The sequence below is a fragment of the Adelges cooleyi genome, unplaced genomic scaffold, assembly GCF_023614345.1.
Source record: "Adelges cooleyi isolate 19-005CV unplaced genomic scaffold, UGA_ACOO_1.1 ACOO_flye_CR_arks_rails_tigmint_CR_PRNA_30, whole genome shotgun sequence".
Classification (NCBI taxonomy): domain Eukaryota; kingdom Metazoa; phylum Arthropoda; class Insecta; order Hemiptera; family Adelgidae; genus Adelges; species Adelges cooleyi.
This window is the reverse complement of record NW_026095971.1, coordinates 14,955,363-14,978,796: the sequence shown is the minus strand read 5'-3', so window position 1 is coordinate 14,978,796 and position 23,434 is coordinate 14,955,363. Positions and strand designations below refer to the sequence as shown.

General features: G+C 35.5%; 1 protein-coding gene across 1 annotated transcript in view; it reads left to right on the top strand.

The window, feature by feature from the left end:
* The window catches only part of LOC126838519 (zinc finger SWIM domain-containing protein 5-like), a 44,795-nt gene that overhangs the window by 3,730 nt on the left and 17,631 nt on the right, over window positions 1-23,434 (top strand). Inside the window, exons 2-4 of the mRNA XM_050573011.1 lie at window positions 16,731-16,836; window positions 17,407-17,534; window positions 20,170-20,313. Coding sequence (XP_050428968.1) covers window positions 16,731-16,836; window positions 17,407-17,534; window positions 20,170-20,313 — 378 coding nt within the window. The remainder of the gene's footprint in view (window positions 1-16,730; window positions 16,837-17,406; window positions 17,535-20,169; window positions 20,314-23,434) is intronic.

Below are 23,434 nucleotides of genomic sequence, written 5' to 3'. Positions count from 1 at the left end.
CATTATAGTTATAACTTGTATCGTGTTCGGTGTTCAAAATAGTAAAATCTATTTAAAATTTGAGAAAGTGAATTTTTTCTATTTGTTACATCGTTATATTTATTAATCACTGGCAAATTTGTACAACGTGTGGGGTGTATAAATAGCTCCCCCCCCTCCTCCCCAATATCTGTCCTGAGCTATAGTATTAGTATTAATATTTCATATTGGATATAATTTATTTTTGCCCATTTGGGCAGCTTGTGAGGGTGGGTTAGTCCGTACCTGTGGTACAGTGTTATATTATTATTTCGTACAAGATGGCGGCAGAGCAGCATCGTCAGCACAAGTATAAAGAGTAGGACAAAGAAACGGTTCGTGTGTGCTGCTGCTGTTATTCTACAGGGATGTTTTATATTACACCAAGAACCCGTACTACCATCGTATACCGTGTTATGAAAGCAGCTGAACGACCGGCCAGAATTATTATTATTATTATTATTACGGCTGTAGAAATTCACGTCGCGTGTACCATTTTTAAGGGAGCTGTTTTCCATTCGTTGTCATAGTTGTTATGTGCGAAAAGAATTGAGTTGAGTCTAGGTTTTAATCTTATCAGTTTGCCCAAACTAGCTGTCTCTGTCCCATAGTATATGTAGTGTTTGATTCATCATTGTGCGTCATTGTCCGTCGACGATATGCGCTGTCCCGTTTTATTATCAAAAGTCTATGAGAAAAATACAGTTTTTGCGTCTCAGTGCAAGAAAAGCTTGGACTTAGTTTGTAAACGTTCACATTCCTTCTCCCACTAAAATGAAAAAATTAGACTTCCTATCTTTCTTGGATCGTGAATAATGTTGAACGATTGTCCCATAGCAACATTTTTAAAAAACCGTTTATTTTTTGTCCTTGCCAGCCCTCTTAAGTATAGGAAGCCCGTATTGTTTTCATGTTACGCTGTATCGTCGGCTATTATTATTTTGCTTAATATGTTTAATGTCGAGATTCGTCCGGATATTACGTTCGACTTGGGTCTGGCCGGATGGACGATTAATAAAATGGCGCAATAAAAGGTAAAATGAATTATGAAACTGTCCTATGCGGGAAATCGAATGGGAAACTCCGTCGATAGAAAAAAAAAAACGCCGAGTAATTGTATTTTCTCGATTGATTGAAATCATAATGATATTAATGGAATACATGAGCTCTGGGAATGTGCCTCCGATTTTGAAAATTTCCGTATTTCCTTTGAGCCTATATTAACCTAAAATATAGTATCATTTGGTAATATGATAAATTATATATAGTATAATAATATAACCTACCCTTTAATAACATACAAGCTCGCAAATTGGTTTAAACCTGTTACCGACTAATACTATTTTTATACTGCTCGATAAAATTATCTGAGGAGTTTTGAGCTATAGCTCGACCACTTTTTGAAGTGAACATTTAAAAAAAAATTACCATTATTACTCTCTTTTATGTTAGTGTATTTTTATGCAGATCGCGTTAGACGAGCCTAAAAACATTAATTTTATTATTCTTAAAAGCCTGAATTACTATTCAAAAACAATATTATTATGGTAGTGTAGTTTTTCTCGTTTGATCGGTTAAAATGTCAACTGTAGTCTGAGGACTGACAAACGAGTAAAGCGTGTCTGATGGCAATGCCAAATTTTACATTTCGGCAGCATATCATTATGAAAAAAGAATTGCGATCATTCGATTAGTGTGGACAAGACTTTCTGGGCGACTGAGTTGCTCTAATCGCAGTTTCGGTCGGTATGTCGCCACGCGAAAATTACACACGGCCGACATAATTTATTTATTCTTTTTAAGTCTCCCGCTATCCACGTAGAAGGCCTTTGTCTCTATATCTTGGCGAACCCCCCACGTCAAGTCCCAGCCATTAACTATAATAATACAATAATAATAACAAACCCGAAAACGCCGACAGTCGTGTGGTGCATAGTATACTTGGCAGGCCGCTTAATATTTAGAAGGAGTATAGCCTTTTTTTTTTTTTTTTTGAGATTTTTTTGTAGGTTTTGTTTCCTCGACCGCTATCGCCGCCGCCCACTACGTCATCGGACAAAAAGCAATTTCCAAACGGGCTAACCCTCTTCGGACTGCCGGGCGCGTTCTACAAACCGCATGGGTTCAAAAATGTGGTTTTAGCAGGCTATCAAGGCTATAACAGTAGTATAGGTATCTCAGGTACATCACTACTAATACCGTCAGGTGTATTATTTTTTTCCTGCAGTTGCTCCTCTCCGGTGTAAGTAAGTCCGTGGCACGCTCGAGGACATCAGTGGCGCCCTTCGTGCCTTCCTTCCACCCCTACTACGAGGACGCCCTGGGAGCTATTTTGGGCTAGTGATTTTTATCAATTGTCGATTACGTCGAAAAATATCAGTAAAGCGTTACAATGGCCAACACGAATGATGGTCAACAATATTGGGATACTTGTTAGGCGTATACGCAAATGAAATCTGTACAGTTCGAATAAATTGTGGTCATTTGTAAATATTTGTTATTAATAATACAATCGCCATGCTCGTCTGGGACGTGTCTATTTATTTTCCATTTCAATAGTAACAACAATGATGTACATATTCGCAGCTGACCCGTTGCAAAGCAATCACCTGGCCGGCCGCCTTGGCGCGTCTCAGGGGTGCTCAGCGTGCGAGAACAGTCGGCGATATGCCTGTCTCATATCGGCGCGGGGCGAGATATACCATACTATATTTTCAATACTATTCAGACCTGTCTGCCCGGTCCGCACCGGCAACGTGGCAACCACTCGACGCCGCCGGAGCGGTACGCACACATATGCACACGCACGGCGCACGTCCACACGCAGAGAAAGAGACCCCGGCCACGAAAACGAGATTGAAACACACGGCGGCGGCGACATGTAATGTGTACTCTATACGTAGGTTCAGGGGCAGACTCCTCCTCCGCTGCGGCGCCCGTGCTTGCAGGCCGTCGTCGCGGTTCGCGGCGTCGGCGTTGTGTTGTGCGTGCGTGCGGGGTAATCTCTGTACAGTCCTCTTATCCGTGTATCCCCCTACCAAAACGGCCGACGCACCACCAAGGCGGCGGCGTGGTGTCTTTTATTATTATTATTATTATTACCGTCCGCGGTGGTGCGCAGTCACCGTCGCCACAGCACACACACACACACTCACACACACATACACACCGAGACATGTGTGAGAAACTACACGGAACGCTCGCGCCAGACGTGTTTGCGGGAGACGAAGGCCGAACAGAAACATGCATTAGACTTGTTCTTGTTGATTTTCAAACCCAAAAAAAATCATGCATTATTTCAATGTCGTCGAACTTGTTCTGTACAATTTATTTTGTTGTTTTTTTATCTTACGTATATTCTGCCGGTCGTCGAACCAATATTATTTGCGTTCGGAGATGGCCACGAGTAGTCCAGTAATCGTTTTGGGGGCGAAGTGACTTGTATTTATCTTAAATTTTCTTTAGCTTTGGAAGTGAACACAGACAGTTTAAAAATGAATGTACGTAAAGCTTGAAAATCCCGATTACATTACACCATAGTATTAACAGCATTATCATTAGATGCAATCGTTGTAAGCTCAGATAATATCCAAGTGAATGAAGCCTTGCTGTTTATCTACGAGTTCGAACGTGAAACCCGACCTTCACCTATACCACTATATTATTATCTAAGAACGTAATCGATAAGTTAAGTTTTTATAGAGCTTAGGCGATTGAACCGGTTAGGAATAGGTTTTCTCGTTATATTCGGGGGTCCTTTTTTTGTCGAAAAGACGTGTTTCACGAAAGTGATTCAGTAATCACTTTGCCGCATAAGTCCGTCCTGTATAGAATAATGTTTAACATTTAGATTCTTACGTTAATGTCGGTCCTAAAGTAATTGCAAATAACCGCTATTAGTTTCTAATTAAAATCATGATTAATTTAAACCTGAAATAGTTAAATCGCTAAAATAAAAAATAAAAGGTTCTATATGTATAGTTTGCAAACGTTTTCTACAAATAGCGTTTTTCTTAAACATATTTTCTTTTCATTTACAATTTTTCTAAGGGGAATCGACGGACGACGACTTAACTGCCACTCCGTATTTTAATTTAATATGATGTTGGTTAATGGTCTTTAGTTAATTATCTTACTTAACGGACGAATATAGGGCGACAAACTATTCCCAGGCAAGCCCTCATTCTTGTAGTGTCTTATTGGTAAACTAACCCAGATGGTCGTTTGTAGGCAGCGCCAGATAGCCTTTCGTCGGTTTCTATAAATAACCTTTGGATATTGGCGACGTACATAACATTTAAAAACCGTGTCTTCGCCTTGGACCGACGAATTTTTAAACGCTGAGGTGTAGATTAGAATACGCATTTGGTATTTGCTAAAATTCTCCTGTATGTCTCTTATCAAACGGCCTAGAGATGGAATTTCATTGTTAAAGACCACGAATACAGGATACCACGACCTCGGAATTTTAAATAGATTTTAGTTAGTGTTTTTTCTTTATATCAAATATGTGTTAATATAGAATGAATTTGTTAGCACGAACGGCGTTTGTTCAAGTATAATAGCGTCTTCAAGGACTGGGTAAATAACAGCATTGCGCTACTCTGTTGGTAGAAAACGTTCTGACATGTGTGTCGATATTTGTTCGTTAGTAATGGGTAATTTCGAAAATCTGTTCAAACGCATAAATAGGTCTACCGGTAGTTTAATCAAAGCATCCGCGAAGAAACCCTAAAAGCCCTGAAAGTTGTATTGCGTCACATATAGCCCTATACAATAAATATTTTATAGTAGGTAAATTATAATACATTTTAGCTACGATGCAAAGCAGAGAAGGTATTGGTTTTCCTATGATGTGGGCTTTTTTTGTATCTGTATAGACTGTAACTTTTTTAACACTGGACCAATTCCTTAGAGTAGCAACTCTATAAATCACAAATTTCATCTAGTTGGTACTTTGGGGGGTAAAAGTTGAAAAAGTTTACTTTTTCACAGTTAAAATTTGAAAAAAAAAACCATACAAGTTTTTAAGTTGGAATTTTTACTGGCTATAATTTCAAGAAAAAGAGTCTGATCTATTTGAAATTTATAATGAATATTTATTTGGTATACCCGCACACGCCAATTGTATCAAATTTTAATTATTCCCATTTCCCTCCCCCTAGGGGGAGGGGGTGCAAGTTTTTTTTTGTTTTTTGGATTTCTTAGTCGTAATTTTAAGACCTTAAAGTTGAAAATTGGTCAGTAGTAGAACTCGTATGTATCCATAAAATATGCCCCGACCCCACTGTATTTTTATACAATAATAATCAAGTCAACGTGGCGTTTAAATAATTATAAAACGTTTACAATAATTATCAATTGGCCAATAGGGTTTTTTTATATTAAAATGCTCGGACCTAATGTACATTATTAATCTATGCTAACCCAAGGTTGACAAGAAGACACCTACGTAGGTAATTTTGTTTACAATTGGAAAACCCCGTTTAAATACGAACACGATATTCTAGCTGTAGGTTTGAAAATCCACATGAACATAATATCAAAATCAATAAAGAATACAAATCCAGCACACAGTTTTCATTTTAAACATTTTTTTTTTGCTTCCCACAAGTATCCAATATAAGTGATAATTCTAGAATACCGCAATACTCTTGCGTCGGTCTTTCGTTTCGACAGCAGTAGAGAAAATAGTTTAAACAAAAAAATATGCTGACACAAACCGAATAGCATTGAATGTAAATGAACTTTGAATATTTATGTTGCACTAAAAGTATTAGCGAACCACCTAACATATTACATAGTTCAAAATTCAAATTATTCAAATTGTTCCACAGAAAATCTATTTCCTAAGTCCTAAGACTACGTGTGACGTTTACAATTTTCTTCATTATTGTAATATACGCCTTACTTATAGCGCCTGTTATCGGTCAGTTTCTGCTCTCCTCTTGGCTCTATACAAGGCAATAATCCGTTAACAAAAAAAACAATCCATTAAAAAAATATCTCATATAATATACATGTTTTCCAGCACATAAACAATTAGGCGAAGCAATTTCTTATAACAAAAAAAAACCTTGATGTATTTAAAGTGCTCAAGTGTCGCCAATTATAATCTAAAAATGCTGTAAAGTCTTAAATGGAAAAAGTGAATTGAAGTGTACAAAGAAAATTACAACACAAGATTTTTAGACGAACAAAAATGTCGTCACTAACATATAGCATAATAAAAGATATGATGTATTACAGTAATAAAAAGTAACAAAAGCATTTCATAGAGAAAAAAAACAATATGATTATTTTGATTTGTCAATTAGTCTTATTGATAACGTATTCACTGTTGAGTTAGGTTATTACAATTTCTTTTAAAACAGAAATTTTATCTTCCTCACTAACTTATAAGCCGCGGCACTATCACTTAAAACTCTTCAATGTACGATTGGCACTACTCAGAAAAAAATTATTATTATAATGGGGTTTGCATCAGTCTAATTAAATTACTATTTCCATTAGTTAGTCATGTAAGTACAGTAATAATTATTATACAGCCAATTGTGTATGACGTGTTTCCGTTACTACACATGTACTCAAAGAATTTTGTTTGACAGCATAGAACGAAAAGTATTAAGTGCTTACAAAACACATTTTCTGTTATACATTAGCTAATAAAAATGCCCAAGCAAAAATTTCTGTTCTATGCCAGTATTAACGACAGGTGCAGTACTGCGACTGTACTGACTACCGACAGTCGGCTAGTCCGTGCTGGCGTAGTACCGGCTGAAGCATTGTCTTAGTACTGATCCAGTACTGGTTGGCCAGTATTGGTTGCCAACGTTACGCCAGTACTGACGCAGCATTGGCATTACAAAAACTATAGTACTGGATAGCCCGGGCTCTGCAGACTTGTGCCAAGCGTTTGACTGAATACTGGCGCAGTGCTGGCATTACTGAGCCATTATTCTACCAACGTAAAATCGGTACCGATTATCAGTACTGGTTAAGTACTAGGGCAGTACTGCGCCCTTGGTAAATTTCTGCTTGGGTGTGTACAGTAGCAGTTGTATAGCCTTAATGAAATATCTTAAGTTAATTGGAATTAGTTAAAAAAACATTAACGGCCAAAAGTACATTATATATTTTTAAACCTTATTATTTTTAATTTGTTGAATACCAATTTTTTTTTACAAAAATTATCAACAAATTTTTTAATTTGCTGAAAACTTATAATCATAATATATATTGTTAATGTACTACAGAAAGAAATAAAACGGAATTTATCGATTATGTGTATTGATAGAAATAATTGTATAAATATCTGTACAATTTGTTAAGAATAGTCACTCTCCTCCTCACTCTTACTAAATTTCGACAGGCTCAATAACAAGCATCTATTTGAACTTATGACGTATGAATTATAATAATTTTTTTTACCGCTACCCGTGTCTAATGTGACCCGTCGGTTTTGGGTGAACAAATGTCGCATACAAATTACAATATTAATTCACAGTAATGGAGAGGACTAAGTGTTTTGAACACTCCTGTCTGTATATTTAAACATAGACATATAGTCACGATAATTATTGGAACGTTAGTAAAATATATACATTTAAAACGATAGTAACACATCCGTTTCCGGATAATAAAAAATACGAATTTTTTTTTATACGTCAAGCAAAATCCGTTATACTCGCACATACACATTAATACTACACATAACCGGAACCTGGCGCAACCGGCAACCGTGGCATTCAGACAAGCTGTTGCTTCGGCTGTGCAGCCGTGGGACCGGTTCTTTTTGTTTAACAATATTATTTTTACACACACACACGAGTTGTACTGGCGACTGGCGAGTATATAATATAATGTATTACTATTATTATTATTATTATTATTTAAGCATTAAGATAGGGAGCGAGCGCGCGAGCGAGAGAGAAAAAGACACTATTGCCCGCCGTCGTCGCGTCATTAACATAAACCAGACCATTATAATCGTGTGTGTGTGTGTGTGTATGTGTTTGCACGGCTTTAGCACTTATAATGGAAACTTCCATTTATATTATTATTATTTTCATTGTACGGTACTCGGTTTATAGTGAGTAGGGTATACATACATTCTCATCCAAACTGCAACGACGTTGTACCCCAGAATAAATTCTTATAATTTGTATAAAGAACAACAAAAAAAGTACTTTTATTATTAATATTTTTTGTGTGTATTATTTCATTCGAACACATTCCGTCGGCGCGCCGTTTCCTTAATACGGGAGAAGTAACATTTTTTTAACAGTCATTATTATTAATTTTGTTTTCGAATTTGTACCGACGGACGGAGCAGTCCAATCGAATTGATATTGTTTGTGTGAGCAATTGTTTCACAGACCGTTCTGAACAACAAAACGCCAACTGCGCTATATTCGGCACGGGAAGCGTAGAACATTTCTAGGGGCTGTTGTATACATATTGTATCATGTGTTTTTTATTGTAATATTAATCAGCAGCAGGCCGTAATGGCCGCGAACACCGGAAACCTCGGCGAATAGCCGTATGGTAATTATTATTGCCATTATTTAAAACGCACGTGAAATTATTGTGTAAATTATGGTAATTACCCGTTTTCAGTCCGCCATCTTATATTAATATACGCGTGTACGATAAATGGGTTTAGTTCAATTAAATGTTTTTTTGTTGAACAGTATTATTATGATGACGAGTGTGGCGTTGTTTCGGATAAAATATACGTTCACCGCATGTGTGTGTAGTTCTGTTTTGGTTTTAGGTGTAATTAGCCGCAAAGTAGTTCAGCGAATTCTCTTTGTTTTTTCTTTTTCAAACAACTATCGCACGTATACGAATGCGTTGAAGTTTTCTCCCCCCTTAGTTTTATGGCTTTAACACGTCCGTTTGTCGAAAACTTCCTATAGCCTAACACCTAAGTTGTTAGTTTGAATTTTTTACACACTCCTCACTGTTCTGTATGGTAATCGGATGGTAACGCGTTATCTATCAACCGTCACCGCTTGCACACGAGATCCATTATGCAATGTAATTTACCTCGACGTTTTCTGACAAAACAAATACGAATTATAGTTAAATTGTGCACGAGTATTTTGTAATTAATAGTTTTATTTGATTTTAACATCCACGGCGGCGGAGATACGTTTGTAATTGCCATAAACAGTTTGAAATTCAAATTTGTGACTATATAACAACGCCAACATAATACTATTATACTTGATTGACGACGCTACGCCGATGTTGACACTGTGCGCAATTGGCATTTTTTTTTAATCATACGCTTCGACGGTGAAGAAATTTGAAAAGAATAAAAAATAAAATCGTATACACAACAAGGAGTTGGATGTAATCGCGTTCAATATAATGAAATGCGTTATTCAGCGTGGAAATTGTAGTTACTATCGTACGGCTCGTGATAGAATTTTTATACACTATAGAAATATTATAGATATAAAGGCATATATACAATATTATCACCTTAATCAGTTGTCATAATATTATTGTGTATGCATGACTGTCGTATGCGTAATGAACAATATTGTTTTTTTTTTAACGATTGTGTTTGAAATTGTTGTAATATCAAATTGTATGTTTTATTGAAGTGCTAACGACGTACAACAGCAGCTCCAGTCAAAGAAAATATCAACCTAATCTAGTATTTATAACTTTGAGACAAAATCATCTTACAACTTTTCTACTCAATCGTTTGTATCGTTGAACTATTTGTGATCTGTTCCCGGAGCAAATTTCATATATAATAAATAATTGGCTTAAATTGTTGAACGCGCGTTCTACTTTTGAAACCGAAACGTTACAAATCGTGTATTGCTCGTGTAAAAAATGTATAAATTAACTGGTTTACACCGAATGTTTAATAGTACAGAACTGTGTACTTTTCGCCGCCACACAATTTTCCCGTTGCTGCTTACCCTCAACCCGTGATGTAATAATGGCACAGTTACAATACTACTACTGTTTTGGTGTTTTTGGCGACGTGCGTAGAAAGCGTATCTTTAACGTACTCGTTTGCAACAGTACAATTATTATTACACTAATTTAAACGGAGTAGACCGAATTTTTTTTTTTTTTTGTGACTATTTTTTTCTCTTCATTTTCTCTGCGCGAATCTAATCCGTCGCGTCTCTTTATCAGATTTGAACGGCACAAAGTTTACGCAACCGATTTTAAGGAGCTAATTGCGTTTTCAACTGATTATCACCATGTCGGGGATTGCATAAGCTATGACCATATATTATACTCAACGGTGTTTCTTTATCGATCAAATTAGTAACTTATAATATCGGCCGATTAATTAATGTCTCGTCGTCCTTTATAGCTGTGTCGTGCGCGTACTAGGATAGAGCCCAGTAAATACGCGACCAACATTTTTCCTCGACCGTTCCATAGCCCACGTTTATGACTATCGCATTTTTTTAATTAGTAAACCGGTATAGTTATTGCAGTCGCTTGGCAATTCTTCGAAAACTTCAGGCGACTGTTTTTGAAGTATAACTGAACAAGTTTTTTCGATGAACATTTGTCGTTTGTCGAAAAAACAATATATCGGTCTCCCTATGGTATTATATGCAGGCGCACGACTGCCGCCTTGTTTGTATATGTAATATTATGGTAACGCCTGGCCAAAGCGGGACCCGCCGCAGTAGTGATATTGGCGCGTGCGTTCAACGACCTTTATTCCTTTTATTTTTCCTCCTCCTCGCTCGTATCGCGGTCATGTCCTCTGCGAAACACCGTGGTGATTCATCCCCTCGCTGGCTAAATTATATACACATTTAAACATACACGGTGGTGCTGCATATCGATCCGTTCCAAATGCACACGCGGGGCTCGAACAATTTTCATGTAAATTTCAGCCCCGAGCCCTAATAGTCATTTCTAATTTATCGCCAACGACCGTCGATCGCATCATTGTTGTAGTTTCATCCCGAGGGCACCTCGTGTGTTGTCGTTATTATGTATATATATATATATTTTTTTTTGTTTTCTTTCTATGTGCGCGACAGGCCGGTTTGACTTTTTTCATTATTGTTATTATTATTATTATAATACTAGCGAAACGTGCCGCGCCCGAGATGGTTCGGCTCACTGCCGTTTATCGATCCGTCGCCATCACTCTTATAAACTCTTTACTCCTTCTCCTATATAGCACCATATGTTTGCCGGCGATAACCGAGCGAGGAGATCATGCAACCACGCGAGTTCCCCTAGGAAAATGGGATCACAGCCGGCTGTTCCTTGTTTACTATATGGTGTAGTGTCCGGTCGAGTTATAATCGATTTTCGGATTGATTATCTTGTCGTAGGGAGTACAAGCTGCTCTTCCCTCTAAGGTAGTCGTTAAGCCTTTCGCCGGCCCTTTACGTGCCAATCAAACCCGTTCGTTGTTGCAAAACCAGATTAATGTATTAAGAAAATCTCTCCACAGATTTTATCCGGAACTCGTATTGTATAACAATACAATCTCGAATAATCACGGGTTTGGCCCAAAATGACGGTTTCAAAGAGATAACTGATAAGTATAATATTATACCGGAAAAGACAAGTAAAATACAATCGCGCAGTAATCTTTTCGGCTATCTAAATTTTCTGACTTAATCTGATCTTAGAATGCTAAAACGTAATGTACAGAGCGTTCCGCCGTGGTTAAATTTTTATCTACAACAATGTAACATAAACGCGTTATCTAATGGTACGGACGTTATGAAAATCGAAGCAATAATTATTTTTCCACTTTGTGAAACAACGATTAAACGATGAGTTTCTAACAAGAGCGAGACAAACAATTTGTATAAAATATCTGTTAGATCGGATGACTGTGTCTCATAATAATAATATAAAACCATTACCAAGAAATAGGCACATAACTTCCTCAATAGTTTTGGTTTTGAAATTTCAATATTATTTTGATTTTCGGTTGCCATACTAACATAGATAAAAAAAAATATCTTATCAGGGGCTCAAAGTTTAGGTATGTAATAAGTTGACTGATAACAGCGAAAATAGTTAAAACTTATACAATTATTAAGCTACAGAGCGGACTTATAATAATAATAATAATAATAATAATAATAATAATAATAATATATAATATATAATATAATACTATTATACGCTGTACTGAACATGAGTTTTGTTATTATAATTGTTTTCCGTTGGACAATATAGTGTGAAATGGTATTAAATTCATCAGGAAAAAATGAGGGGGGAGAGATGCGTTTGTTTAATATCATTCGCGACTGTAAATGCCCGATCAAAAGCAAATATAGAGGACTGCCCGTATATATTTTAAGCTTTTTGGCTCTTATTCCAGACATACTTTGTGAATATTTGGCATCGGGTGTTGGCCCGAATATCCGAGGTTTCCGTTTAAAAACGAACACGGGTCCTGGCTGTCACGAGCGGGGAGGGGGCGGCGGACTTTGTAAATTTGGCCAGAAAACGCTGGCAACGATGTTATTATTGAAAAGTGGCCAGAAGGGGTGATGGTGGTGCCACGGTGCGTTGGGCGCAAGGGCCACGTCGTTTGGCAATTCGACGATTACGAACTTTGGCAGCTCCAGGAGTGTTCCCAGATAAGAACTCAAATTTGGCACTCTGGGACGTAGGGTAGAAGGTTTTATATATGATTGTTGGCCCGATATGCGTTTGGAACAGCGTTCGAGTGCCGGCAAAAGTAGTTTTTTATAAAGGTGTATTTTTAAGAAATGGTTTACACGTTCCACGTACCTTGCTCACAAATATTCGTTACAGGCATATCGAATAGGAAGGACCGATTATTATTTACCCCAATTGAAGGAGAAATATTAACAATTATTGTTTTCCGGTGAATTATAGTTCGCAACGTTATAATAAACGTGATAACTTCTGTTTCTACAGGATAACATTCAAGGTATTCGTCTCCTTTTCAACGCCGTGCATAATTCATGTGGTAATACGTTTTTTTCAATGCTTACCGGTTATTATTATTATTTATTACTAGAAAATTCGTGTGATAACATTATTATCACATGGGTGGCAAAAGAAACACACGTGCGTCGTGATTTCGTTAAATTCTAAACACCGGCGTCCGTTTTTGGGGCGAGAGGGAGAGTGAGTGAGCGTACAAGCATAACAGTAGGGGTATTGGTGGGGAAAGTCCGTGTATCCCGGAAACGGAAGGAGAGATGAGAAACCGCGGAAGAGAACGAAAACAAACCGTCGTCGACTCTTACTACACTTCCCCTTCCTCTCTCCCTCGGCAACCAACGCCGACGCCGCGCCAACCTCGCTACTGCCAGTCTCGCCTCTCCCGCCGCCGCTCCTCGTCGGTTCGCATGACCTCGCCGTAATACGGACAACGCTTCCTCCCCGACACCGCCTCCGCTGCCGCCGCTCTCACCTTGACACGGTTTTCATTCAGTCCCAACAGTACATTATATATATATATATATATATATATATATATATATATATAAATTTATACACAGACATATATATATATACATATACATGTGTGTATATAAATAAATGCGTACTATATACATACTACATACAAGAGTCTTATCGGTTCATTCATGATAAATAAGTAAACGTTATTGTTTTTAATCGTATGCGCGTACTGTAATCGTATTCGTAGTTTAATAGTAATCGGATAAAAACGTCTATGCCCTACGTTTTTGTCTTCGTACGGTTTTTATTTATTAAATCTATCACGAGACCTTAGGGGTACTCACTACGATCGGTGCAAAGCGGGGTGGCGTTGATAATAAAACAAAATTACATAATATTACACAGCGGTGTGCACCCAGATGTGTGTGTGTGTATGTATGTATGTGCACGCGGCCGCGGCGTCCCCGATGAATCCCATAAGTGCCTGCTGGCAAGCGGGCCGCATCGCGCCGCCCCTCGGACTCCGAGATCAATACGCACCAAAAACGCGTATGACGCGTCGTCTCTTTTTTTCCGCCGTGCCTGCAGTCGCCCCCTACTCGCATTCGGTCGGTTAGTTACGCGTGTTTGGGTCTTTGAACAAAGGTTTTTTTTTGTCCTCAGCCGTCTAAAGAGTAGATAGGAAAAAAAAAGAGTAATAATAATGAAAATATAACCCATCGCGCGCTCGAACACATCTTTTATTTCTTTTTTTTTTCTACAACGCTCTTCGCCGTATCATGTAATATAATGGTATATTATTATTGTTGTATATATTATACACACACACAGGTAACTCTGGGTCTTCGGCCGAGGAAGCGGCAGCTACATGTAGCTACGAGTACCGCAACGGTGCGACGTTGCCGTGCGTATGGCGTGAACGGACCCTAAACACACACATACACCGGCACGGCGTGGCGCCGCCGTCTGTTGCGGGCGTTCGTCGGTCGGTGGGTGAGGTCCGGGCGGAGGGGGTACTACGATGGCCTTGACACGGCAACACGGCCACTGAACCTGTCCGCCGCCGCCGTCGTCGACGACGACACATCAGTGACGTCACAGTTGTGTTGTGGTTTTTTCCGTTCAACACCACCGTTCGGCTGTATGCTGTGATTCATACCTATATATTTTGTGTAACAATAAATTAATATTTTTATATAGAACGTCATCGATAGCGCGTTAACAAAACATCCAATGACGATTTTCCAATTTCCAGTACTAATGTAGTTAAAAAAAAAAACAATATATCTATAATATCTTTAAATAGGTTATACTTATCGAGTATATAGTATTATACTTTATACATATATATACTAGGTGTATATATATATATACACATATATATTATGTACAAATCAAGTTGATGTCTTAAAATAAAAATATGTAAAATATATTTAAAAAAAAATAAAATATAGCAGCGGTCGCCAACTAGTGGTTCGCAGAAAAATCTGGACATTATTTGCATTTTTATTTTATTAACCAATAAAACTCTCCATCTTGCAATAACGTCATTGGACCCAAAAATACAAAAAACTTATTTTAAACAAGCAGGAACAAATATTACACTAAAAATGTTTAAACCTTCAATTATTTTCTTATAAACTAACTTTCATAATTTTGGTTTTGTTAAAAAAGCATTTATAATTATGTTATGTTAAAAAGGTGAATTTTAAATTAATAAAGTGAAAATTCTCTAATCATTATTTTCAAATGGATTTATTTAAAAAAAAAAAAAAGATAAATTATAACTCGCCATGGCTAAACCTAAAATTGATCAAAACTTTTTATTTTCTGGGGTTGGTAACTTGTATTTTTGTTTAGTGGATCCTAATTATTACACCGAACCAAACTAGCCAGCTGTGTGTGTTTTGACCTAATCCCCAAACATCTGCAGTCACACTCACGTTCCTCGAAATATTATGTTATTTTTTTTCCATCGACCACGCTTGGGTTGTAATTTTTCGGTGCTTGTGAAGGGTAATCGTTATTGTTGAAGTTATTATTAATAGTAGAAACAATGTATTATATTGTATAATAAACATAAATATTTGGATTTTTCAATAAATAAAATGTGATTGTTTTTTTCTTTAAATATTACTGATACATGACACGTTGAAAAAATGTATGTACTAGGCTTTTGAAGATTAAAAATCTTTTCACAAATTAGATGTGAGAGTTTTTTAAAGCCGGTTGACAAAATCCATAATTGATTCGACTTATACTTTAATTATAGCAGTATATTAGTAATTAGTAATTACTAATTAGAGTCTATGACTAGAATATTTTATGGATAAACGTACTATAAAATAATAACTTGTTTGAAATTGTTACGAAAATTGATTAACTCTGCATCAGTCGCGCGTTCTACTACTGTAGTACACCGATAATACATTTTATTTTAAATGGTTTTAGGATTTCCTCATCACAATGGTAATTATATTACCTTTAAATGATATATAGATACACATACATTATAAATATATATTTTAATAATATTTTTTTTTTTATTCTCCTTTAAATTGTTACATTTCTTTTTTGTATGTATTAAATTAATTAATATTGTACAACTATGATACAAAATATAGAATAAATATGAGAACTAAATAATGTGGTCAAATCATTAATTTATGTTGCAATAATACATTTTAATTAGCAAAATTGTAATTGTTTTACGCGCGACTACTCGTGTGATATTAACCACGCGACTGATGCAGAGTTAACACGCATAGCACAGCCATAATTTTATTCTATTGTAGCGACTGGGTCTCGTGTTCACCCCGAATGAAAAGCGGGCGGTATCAATCTTTGTATTGTTTTTATAATTCCAGTATTAAAACTAACGCGCCTTTTTTTATTTTATTTTTTTAAGTCCTAAAATAAACGATACAAATTTAATGTCTCTGGTTCTCCTCTTTTCTCTTGCTTTTATTATACTGAGGGCCGAATAATTTACAATGCCGGATCAATAAAGTATTATATAGTTCTCTCCTGGGTTTGCCCCGCGTCACACAAATCCCCAGACAACAAATGCATGTGGAAACGCGAGCGCACGGTACATTAAATTATATTATTATAATATATGCCATTGAAATTGGCTTAAATAGGATATCTGTTCTATAGGCAAGCTATTTGTTTTTTAATGGCTACAGTCTCCCTCTTCTCTTATGTGCGTGTGTTTGTTTAACGTACATTCGTTTTTTCCCTATAATTTCCGATTTAGGCTTTGTAAAATACTTAATATTAACAAGTGTTTTTTCTTTGTCTTACAGGGTTCCATTTGAGCGGTGTCGTTTGGAATCAAAGGCCGGGTTCACCGCAGTTTAATCATCCTGATCAAGAGAACAAAAAGCACAAAGTGTCAGTCAGTTTTGACAGGTAAGACGATATGAATTTTTTTTTACACTAGTCAAATGTTAAAGACTGGCAATCAGTTAATGATTCTCAAAAGAACTAAATCTTTTGGTCCAAACACTACATAACGAATCTAATTTTGCGGTAAAATAATCTAGAAACAATTAAAATTTTTCAAACAAATTGCTGTTGATTTATCAGTCATAAACCTTAAACAAGCTTAATGAATTGAAAGCTTAAACAATCGATTATTTATGTTTAGATGTGTCCATCAGTGTTATTGATATTGACGTTAAGACCGAGAATTAAGAAATATAATATATTGAGCTTGTATTAGATTCCGAATACACGTGTTGTAAAACATTAGCATAAGATAGAATTAAAAAAAAAAAAATACAATATCGCTTGACCATTTTGAAACCATAAAAGTCACTAGGTTTTTTCCTCGTGCAGTTAAGATTTACATCATATTATGTGATGGTCGATAAATGTATATAGTGTTTGCATTTGTATATTTGTGTATACAATGATTATGATGGAGAATAGTAATAATTGTGTTTATTACTTACCTTATTTTTACCTTGGTATGTGCAGGTGTAAGATAACGTCGGTGACATGCAGCTGCGATACGAAAGACATATTTTGGTGCCCCCACGTAGTGGCCTTGTCCTTGTACAGGATACGAAACGCGGACAGTGTCAGGCTCAGGGTCCCGATATCAGGTAAATATTAACACAAACATATAGTATTATACATTGTTAAACATGTGTGCGTGATTGTGTACAATATTGTACTTTCTGGCAAAATAAAATCAAAACCAATTCAAGCAGACGTGCATTTATGGTTAGTTGCCTTCCTTTGTTGTTGACCTAATATTTAAGCTTAGATTATTGTTTGAATTGGGATGTTAATTAAATTTGAATATATAGCCTCAGCGAATCTCGAGAATGATATCCTTATTGTTCCTCTTCATTTAAAAGAGTTATAATATACATTATAATATAAGTTTTGTAGACAAATAAGAAAATTCTCCATCGGCGGCCGCCGTTCAGATAATAATATATAATACTCGTTATACATACAAAATTTGTATTTATATACTGTACAAAAGTTGTACTTAATACAAACTATCATGTAAACATTAGCCTTCTTATTGAGCATATTTCGCAGAAATTGTCAATGTAATATTTTATAATTCGTTTTTTACTATACTCTATACTTGTCACACCAGTTCATATCTTATTATTAATTTAAAATTGTTATCTTGTTTTGAGTTTGTCATTATGTGGTAGACTCACGTTTTGGTATGGCTGTGTGTATAATATTATGTATAAAATAAAGCAGATGTGTCCAATACCAAACTGGTCATAGTTTCCTTAGCAAAACTAATACTTATGAGAGTAAAAGCTACTTTATCTCAACTCTGTAATTAATAATGGTTTTATATCTTATCTTAGCCTTTCCCAGTATACTATTAGACGATCATTAATCATTTTACATCCAGAATCCTAAAATATCTGAAACAATAAATTGTATATTTTTTGTAGTGAAATGTGGTTATGAATCAAATAATAATTTATAGTTAATGATAGATATAATATATACATGATATATTACTGATGCCTCCTGAGACAACTGCAACAGATAACAACTATTGTGTTTTACGAAAATCGACTTGTGTATCTTAGATCAGTATACTATTTATGTAGTTTAAATCGTATGTTTAGTGATGTACACAACTTCTTTTAATATTATACGGGATTGGATTTTGGGCAATAAAAAACTAAATGTTTCTTCGTTTTCGGCAGGTTAGTTATTTACAGAACGTCGACTTAAACACCAATGATATAGCAATCGTTAAAATTGATTTCTCTGGAAATATGCACGAGCTACGCATTTATTTTCCGGTTTTTGACTGTAGAAAATAAATATTCAAAGTTTACCTCGGATTTATATTTTTATTAGGTACTCATTTCCCTAACACGTTCTACTCAGTGGTATACAAACTAAATTGCTATTTATCGAACGAATAATACAGAATACAGTTGCTGTATAATATTTTATAGCAATTTACACTCATTAATTTAGTAGTTTTTTTTAGAATACCTGTGTTCTTAGTGCGTCCAAACTTAAAGGAAACTAGTGACCTTGTGCGAAAATTACATGTCCTCTTAACTCTTAATTCGAATGATACTCACGCAATTATTGTGCTGAAAGGCTTTATTCATTTCTATAACGTGGGCGCAGGCTATTGCTACTATAAAGTAGTACAAAGACATTATTTTTTTTAAATGTTTTATCTCACGAAAAAAAATACATAGTTGGATCAACTAAAATTATGGTTATTTTAAGGACACAATAATTATGTAGTTTGGAATAACTAAATAAATAGTTGTAAACATTTATCTGGCCAAACTAAATGTTAAATGGTGATTTGACTGAACATTTAGCTAGCCAAACTTTTTCTTTAGTTTTTCCAACTATAAATATATTGTGTTGACGCAGCTATATATTTTCGCCGTGCTTTTAGGTACATTATGCTAAAAAATAAAATGTATCCATTAATTGCAAAAAAAACTTTAACAAATAAAATTTCACTTGCTACAATAATACACAACGTTTTTATAGTATATGCATTGCAGATATTTTCAAAAAATCATTTACGGTGAGTTTAATACAGCGTGGAGGTTTAATTTTCTTAACCTGTAAAAAAAAAAGGAAAAAAATCCTTAGCGAAATTCGAATATTACGCAATAATACCAGTTACCACTAATAATAATAATATCAACTGCGCCAAAACGAGCCTTTAAATTTCCATTTTTTTGTTTTTTTGTTTTTCACCTTAAGAACGTTTCAGTTCGGTGCTCTTTGCCAATTGCGTAAAGACTTCCAGCCAGACACATGGCGTAACGCGCTGCCTCTGTTTGTAGTTGTGTATACATATATCTTTATCCAATTTATAGTTTTTACGAGTTAGGTGTTCTCGGGGGACTTCAATGGTACGGTGGTTATAACCTCGATATGTTTTCACCAGTGAAGTTTTTTTCTCTTTCATTATATTATACTCGTTTCCATCGGATTGAAAATAGATTGGTCACGGGACCAAAACGAAACGGCGGTCGTGGTTATAAATATTTTTGGTTTTTTCTGTATTCCCCTCAAACCCAAAGACCGTGTAGGTGAGGTTTTTTAGAAGAGTTTACAAAACAGAAACATAAAACCCTTGCGATAGATCAACGTCAACCGAGCGCTTGAAATCAAAACCACTTCCTTTGCAGTCAAAAATAATATGACTGTAAACGGTGCTGAGATGTGATTGTTGTTAATACCTATTTTAATTTAAATGTACTCGTTTAGAAACCCTGTTGCAAATGGACAGACAACAGCTGCAAAAATTCGTCCAGTACCTGATTTCGGAACACCACACCGAAGTTTTGCCGACTGCTCAAAAGCTGGCCGATGAAATCCTACAGCAGCGTTCGGAAATCAATCAGATAGCCGGTAAGGAATAAATATATTATGCCTCTTTAACGACACCTTCCCCGGTACGTCCCATCATACGAAAATAATATTAATATGTATGTAATATTATTATAATATTTATCATATTATAATAGAGAACACCATGTGGAGAGACGAAATCGTTTTGAAAAAAAATACCAAAACGAAGAACTTTAATGGTCGGCGCGCGAGTTGAGCCGTATCGCACCAAAGGGGGAGAGTTCCATTTAGTCTGACACCACCTGTCAGCCGTGAATAATGTATTTAAACAAACACGAAAAAAAAACTATGTAACAATGGTTTTTTTTATTATTATTATTGTTCTGCCGCGCGCGTTAGTCAGAGATCCCTCAGCGTACCTCTCTCGGATCATCGTCACCGCCACCACAAACGAAAACCCGCTCAGATCCTATATTATAGGATTTTTATTTGCCAGACCATTTGTATTCTGCTCACGGCATCCACAGGGTAATAACTACCCACGCCCTTAACGATATCAAACGGCTTCACCATAACGGTAATCGTATATAAACACACGGACGGACGTTATCGTGTTTCATCTTTGTGTGTTTTCTTCTCTCCCGACTAAATAAAAATATTATGTTTTTATGACGTTCATTCCTTCGTCCGGTTAACCTCACGGTATAACGCTGCCGCCTGTCGCACAACGAATATCGTTTTTTTTTATAATTAAACGATAAACGTGGATAACCGGCAAAAAAATATTTGCCATAATAGGACAATAATTGTAAACCGACGGAACTCAACCGGTCCTACCATTTACCACAATATACATAATAATATATATTGTGTACGGTTTTATTATTTTGTTTACCTAATTTTACCCCAGCCCCAATAATACCTATGTATTCTACAAAGTGTATGTAAATGGATTATGGTTGTATTTGAATGTTTCGTTTTGATGTTGAAAGGTGTTTATCGCTTTACTTACCCAAAATGGTAGGAAACCGCAATGACGACTGAAATAACTTCTATTGTATTAATTTTGCACTTTTTGGGTCCATTTAAATTTGTAGTTAAAATGAGTTCAAGTACAATTCAAACGAGCTATCCATTTCAGTATTAATAAAATTAAAAAAACTGTTTGCCATTATTTGGGTTAATATCGAACGCTTGAGCTGTGTAATATGGTATGTGCCTAATAACCTTCTTTCCGTCCCGAACTTTAATCTTCAATAACTTAAAAAGTAATTATCCAAAACTGGTTATCGATCAGTCAAAATGTTCATGACGTAGTGTCACCAAAATTAATAAATAATCAACGTATAAAAATGGGGTTTATCAAATGTGGCTGCACTGTAAGAATGAGTCATTACTTAAGTCGATATTTTCTTCTACACCACTCTTTGTACCCCTCTCCAGTCTCCACACAAACTTTTTTGAAGCAGCAAAGAACACTTAATGCATTGATACGAATAGTCGTATGTACTAGACAAATTCATATTTATTGTGTGAATCTTTTTTTTTTTATTATTGTCCCTTGACAATAGTCGCAGTTTAAATATTTTCAATTATGAATTTTTTATTATTACATTTAGATAAAAGAGTAATTTTATTCTAATTTTTTGTTTTCTAAACATTCAATTCAAATTTCCGGCCAGTTTATAGATAACAATAATAACGTAGGCGACGTTTTCTCTTATTATCGTTTTTGCAACGCATGGCTAGTGTGCAATGGTTTTTAATGCTTCAACCATCGCGATTATCGATATCATTATTTACTTTATTATCAAATAACACTTTGTTCTCTTTTGGCTATTTTAAATAACACTTTAAACGATCAAGTGAACGTACCAAAAGTAAATTCGAAGGGAGAGCAATAATGTAACATAGTAAAAAAATTGTTTGATGAATGACCATAATCTTCGATCGCTTATTAAATTATCTAAATTCTGATGTTCTTAATTATAATGTAATTTACCAAAACATTAATATTTTATTAAAAACAATTTCATCGTGTATTTTATGATACAGGATACATAACAATTCCATTTATAATACAATATAAAATATAATCTAATCTAAGTTGATTATAAGTAATTTGTCTATGTGTATTAATACATAATATTCCGTTTTAGATAAAAACTATTACAAATGCCCATTCCTCTGTATAACATATTTCTTTATCGTTTATATGTTTCCTGAAAGAGTTACCCAAGTCTCAGACCAAACCACCATAGATTGGTAGTGTCAAAAGAGCATGAAAACCCCAGCCTTTTTATAGTACAACCTAAATGAGCACAGTTGTGTGATTCTATTGAAGGACAGGGTACGCCATAAAATTTTATTAAAATGACGTTTTGTGGGAAATACTCTCACGGTCTCAATATTAAATATTTTTGTGAACCGTTTTTACATTTTGAAAGACGTTTACTAAACAACGACTGTCTTTTCGTATGAAAGGATCCATTATAATGGCATGCGTGCGAACCTAGCCAGATTCTGATATCATAGACTTTAAGAAACAAAATCTTTGATTGAAATCTAGTCAGCACAAATGTTGATAATCAATGTGACTTGTGGCTTCGAAGCAAGTGGGTGGGGGCACCAGGTATGTGCATATTAAGGATCTTTTCATCCAAAGAGACAAAAATTAATAAATGTATAAAAAATAATTTGCCGATTACTACGGAAAGTGCTATTGTTGGCTATGATATTATTTGTGCTTTTTTAGGATACGTAACTTCAGATATCTAAAATAAAATTGTGCACTTTTTACTACTGCACCAGTTTCTATGTAAAATTTAATTTACACAAAAAAACACATGAATCGGTGTCTGCTGCTGTGATTATTGGGATGACATAGTTTATTTAATGGAGCATCTGGCGAATAGAATAGTTTGGATAAATAAAAAAAAAGATGACACGGCACGTGGCATCATGTATAAATAATTGTGGTTTAGATGAAATTTAAAAAATATTCTTGAATAGGGCTTATAATTTGTCTTTCGAACTAGATCCGGGGTTCCGTGGGCGAGGGGTCATCTGCCGGATTACATGACAATTATACACGCTATTCACATAATATGCATGCTCAAAATGAATTGTAAAATCGAGTAAAAGCTCATATTATTAAAGTAACCGATTAAATGATGTTTTT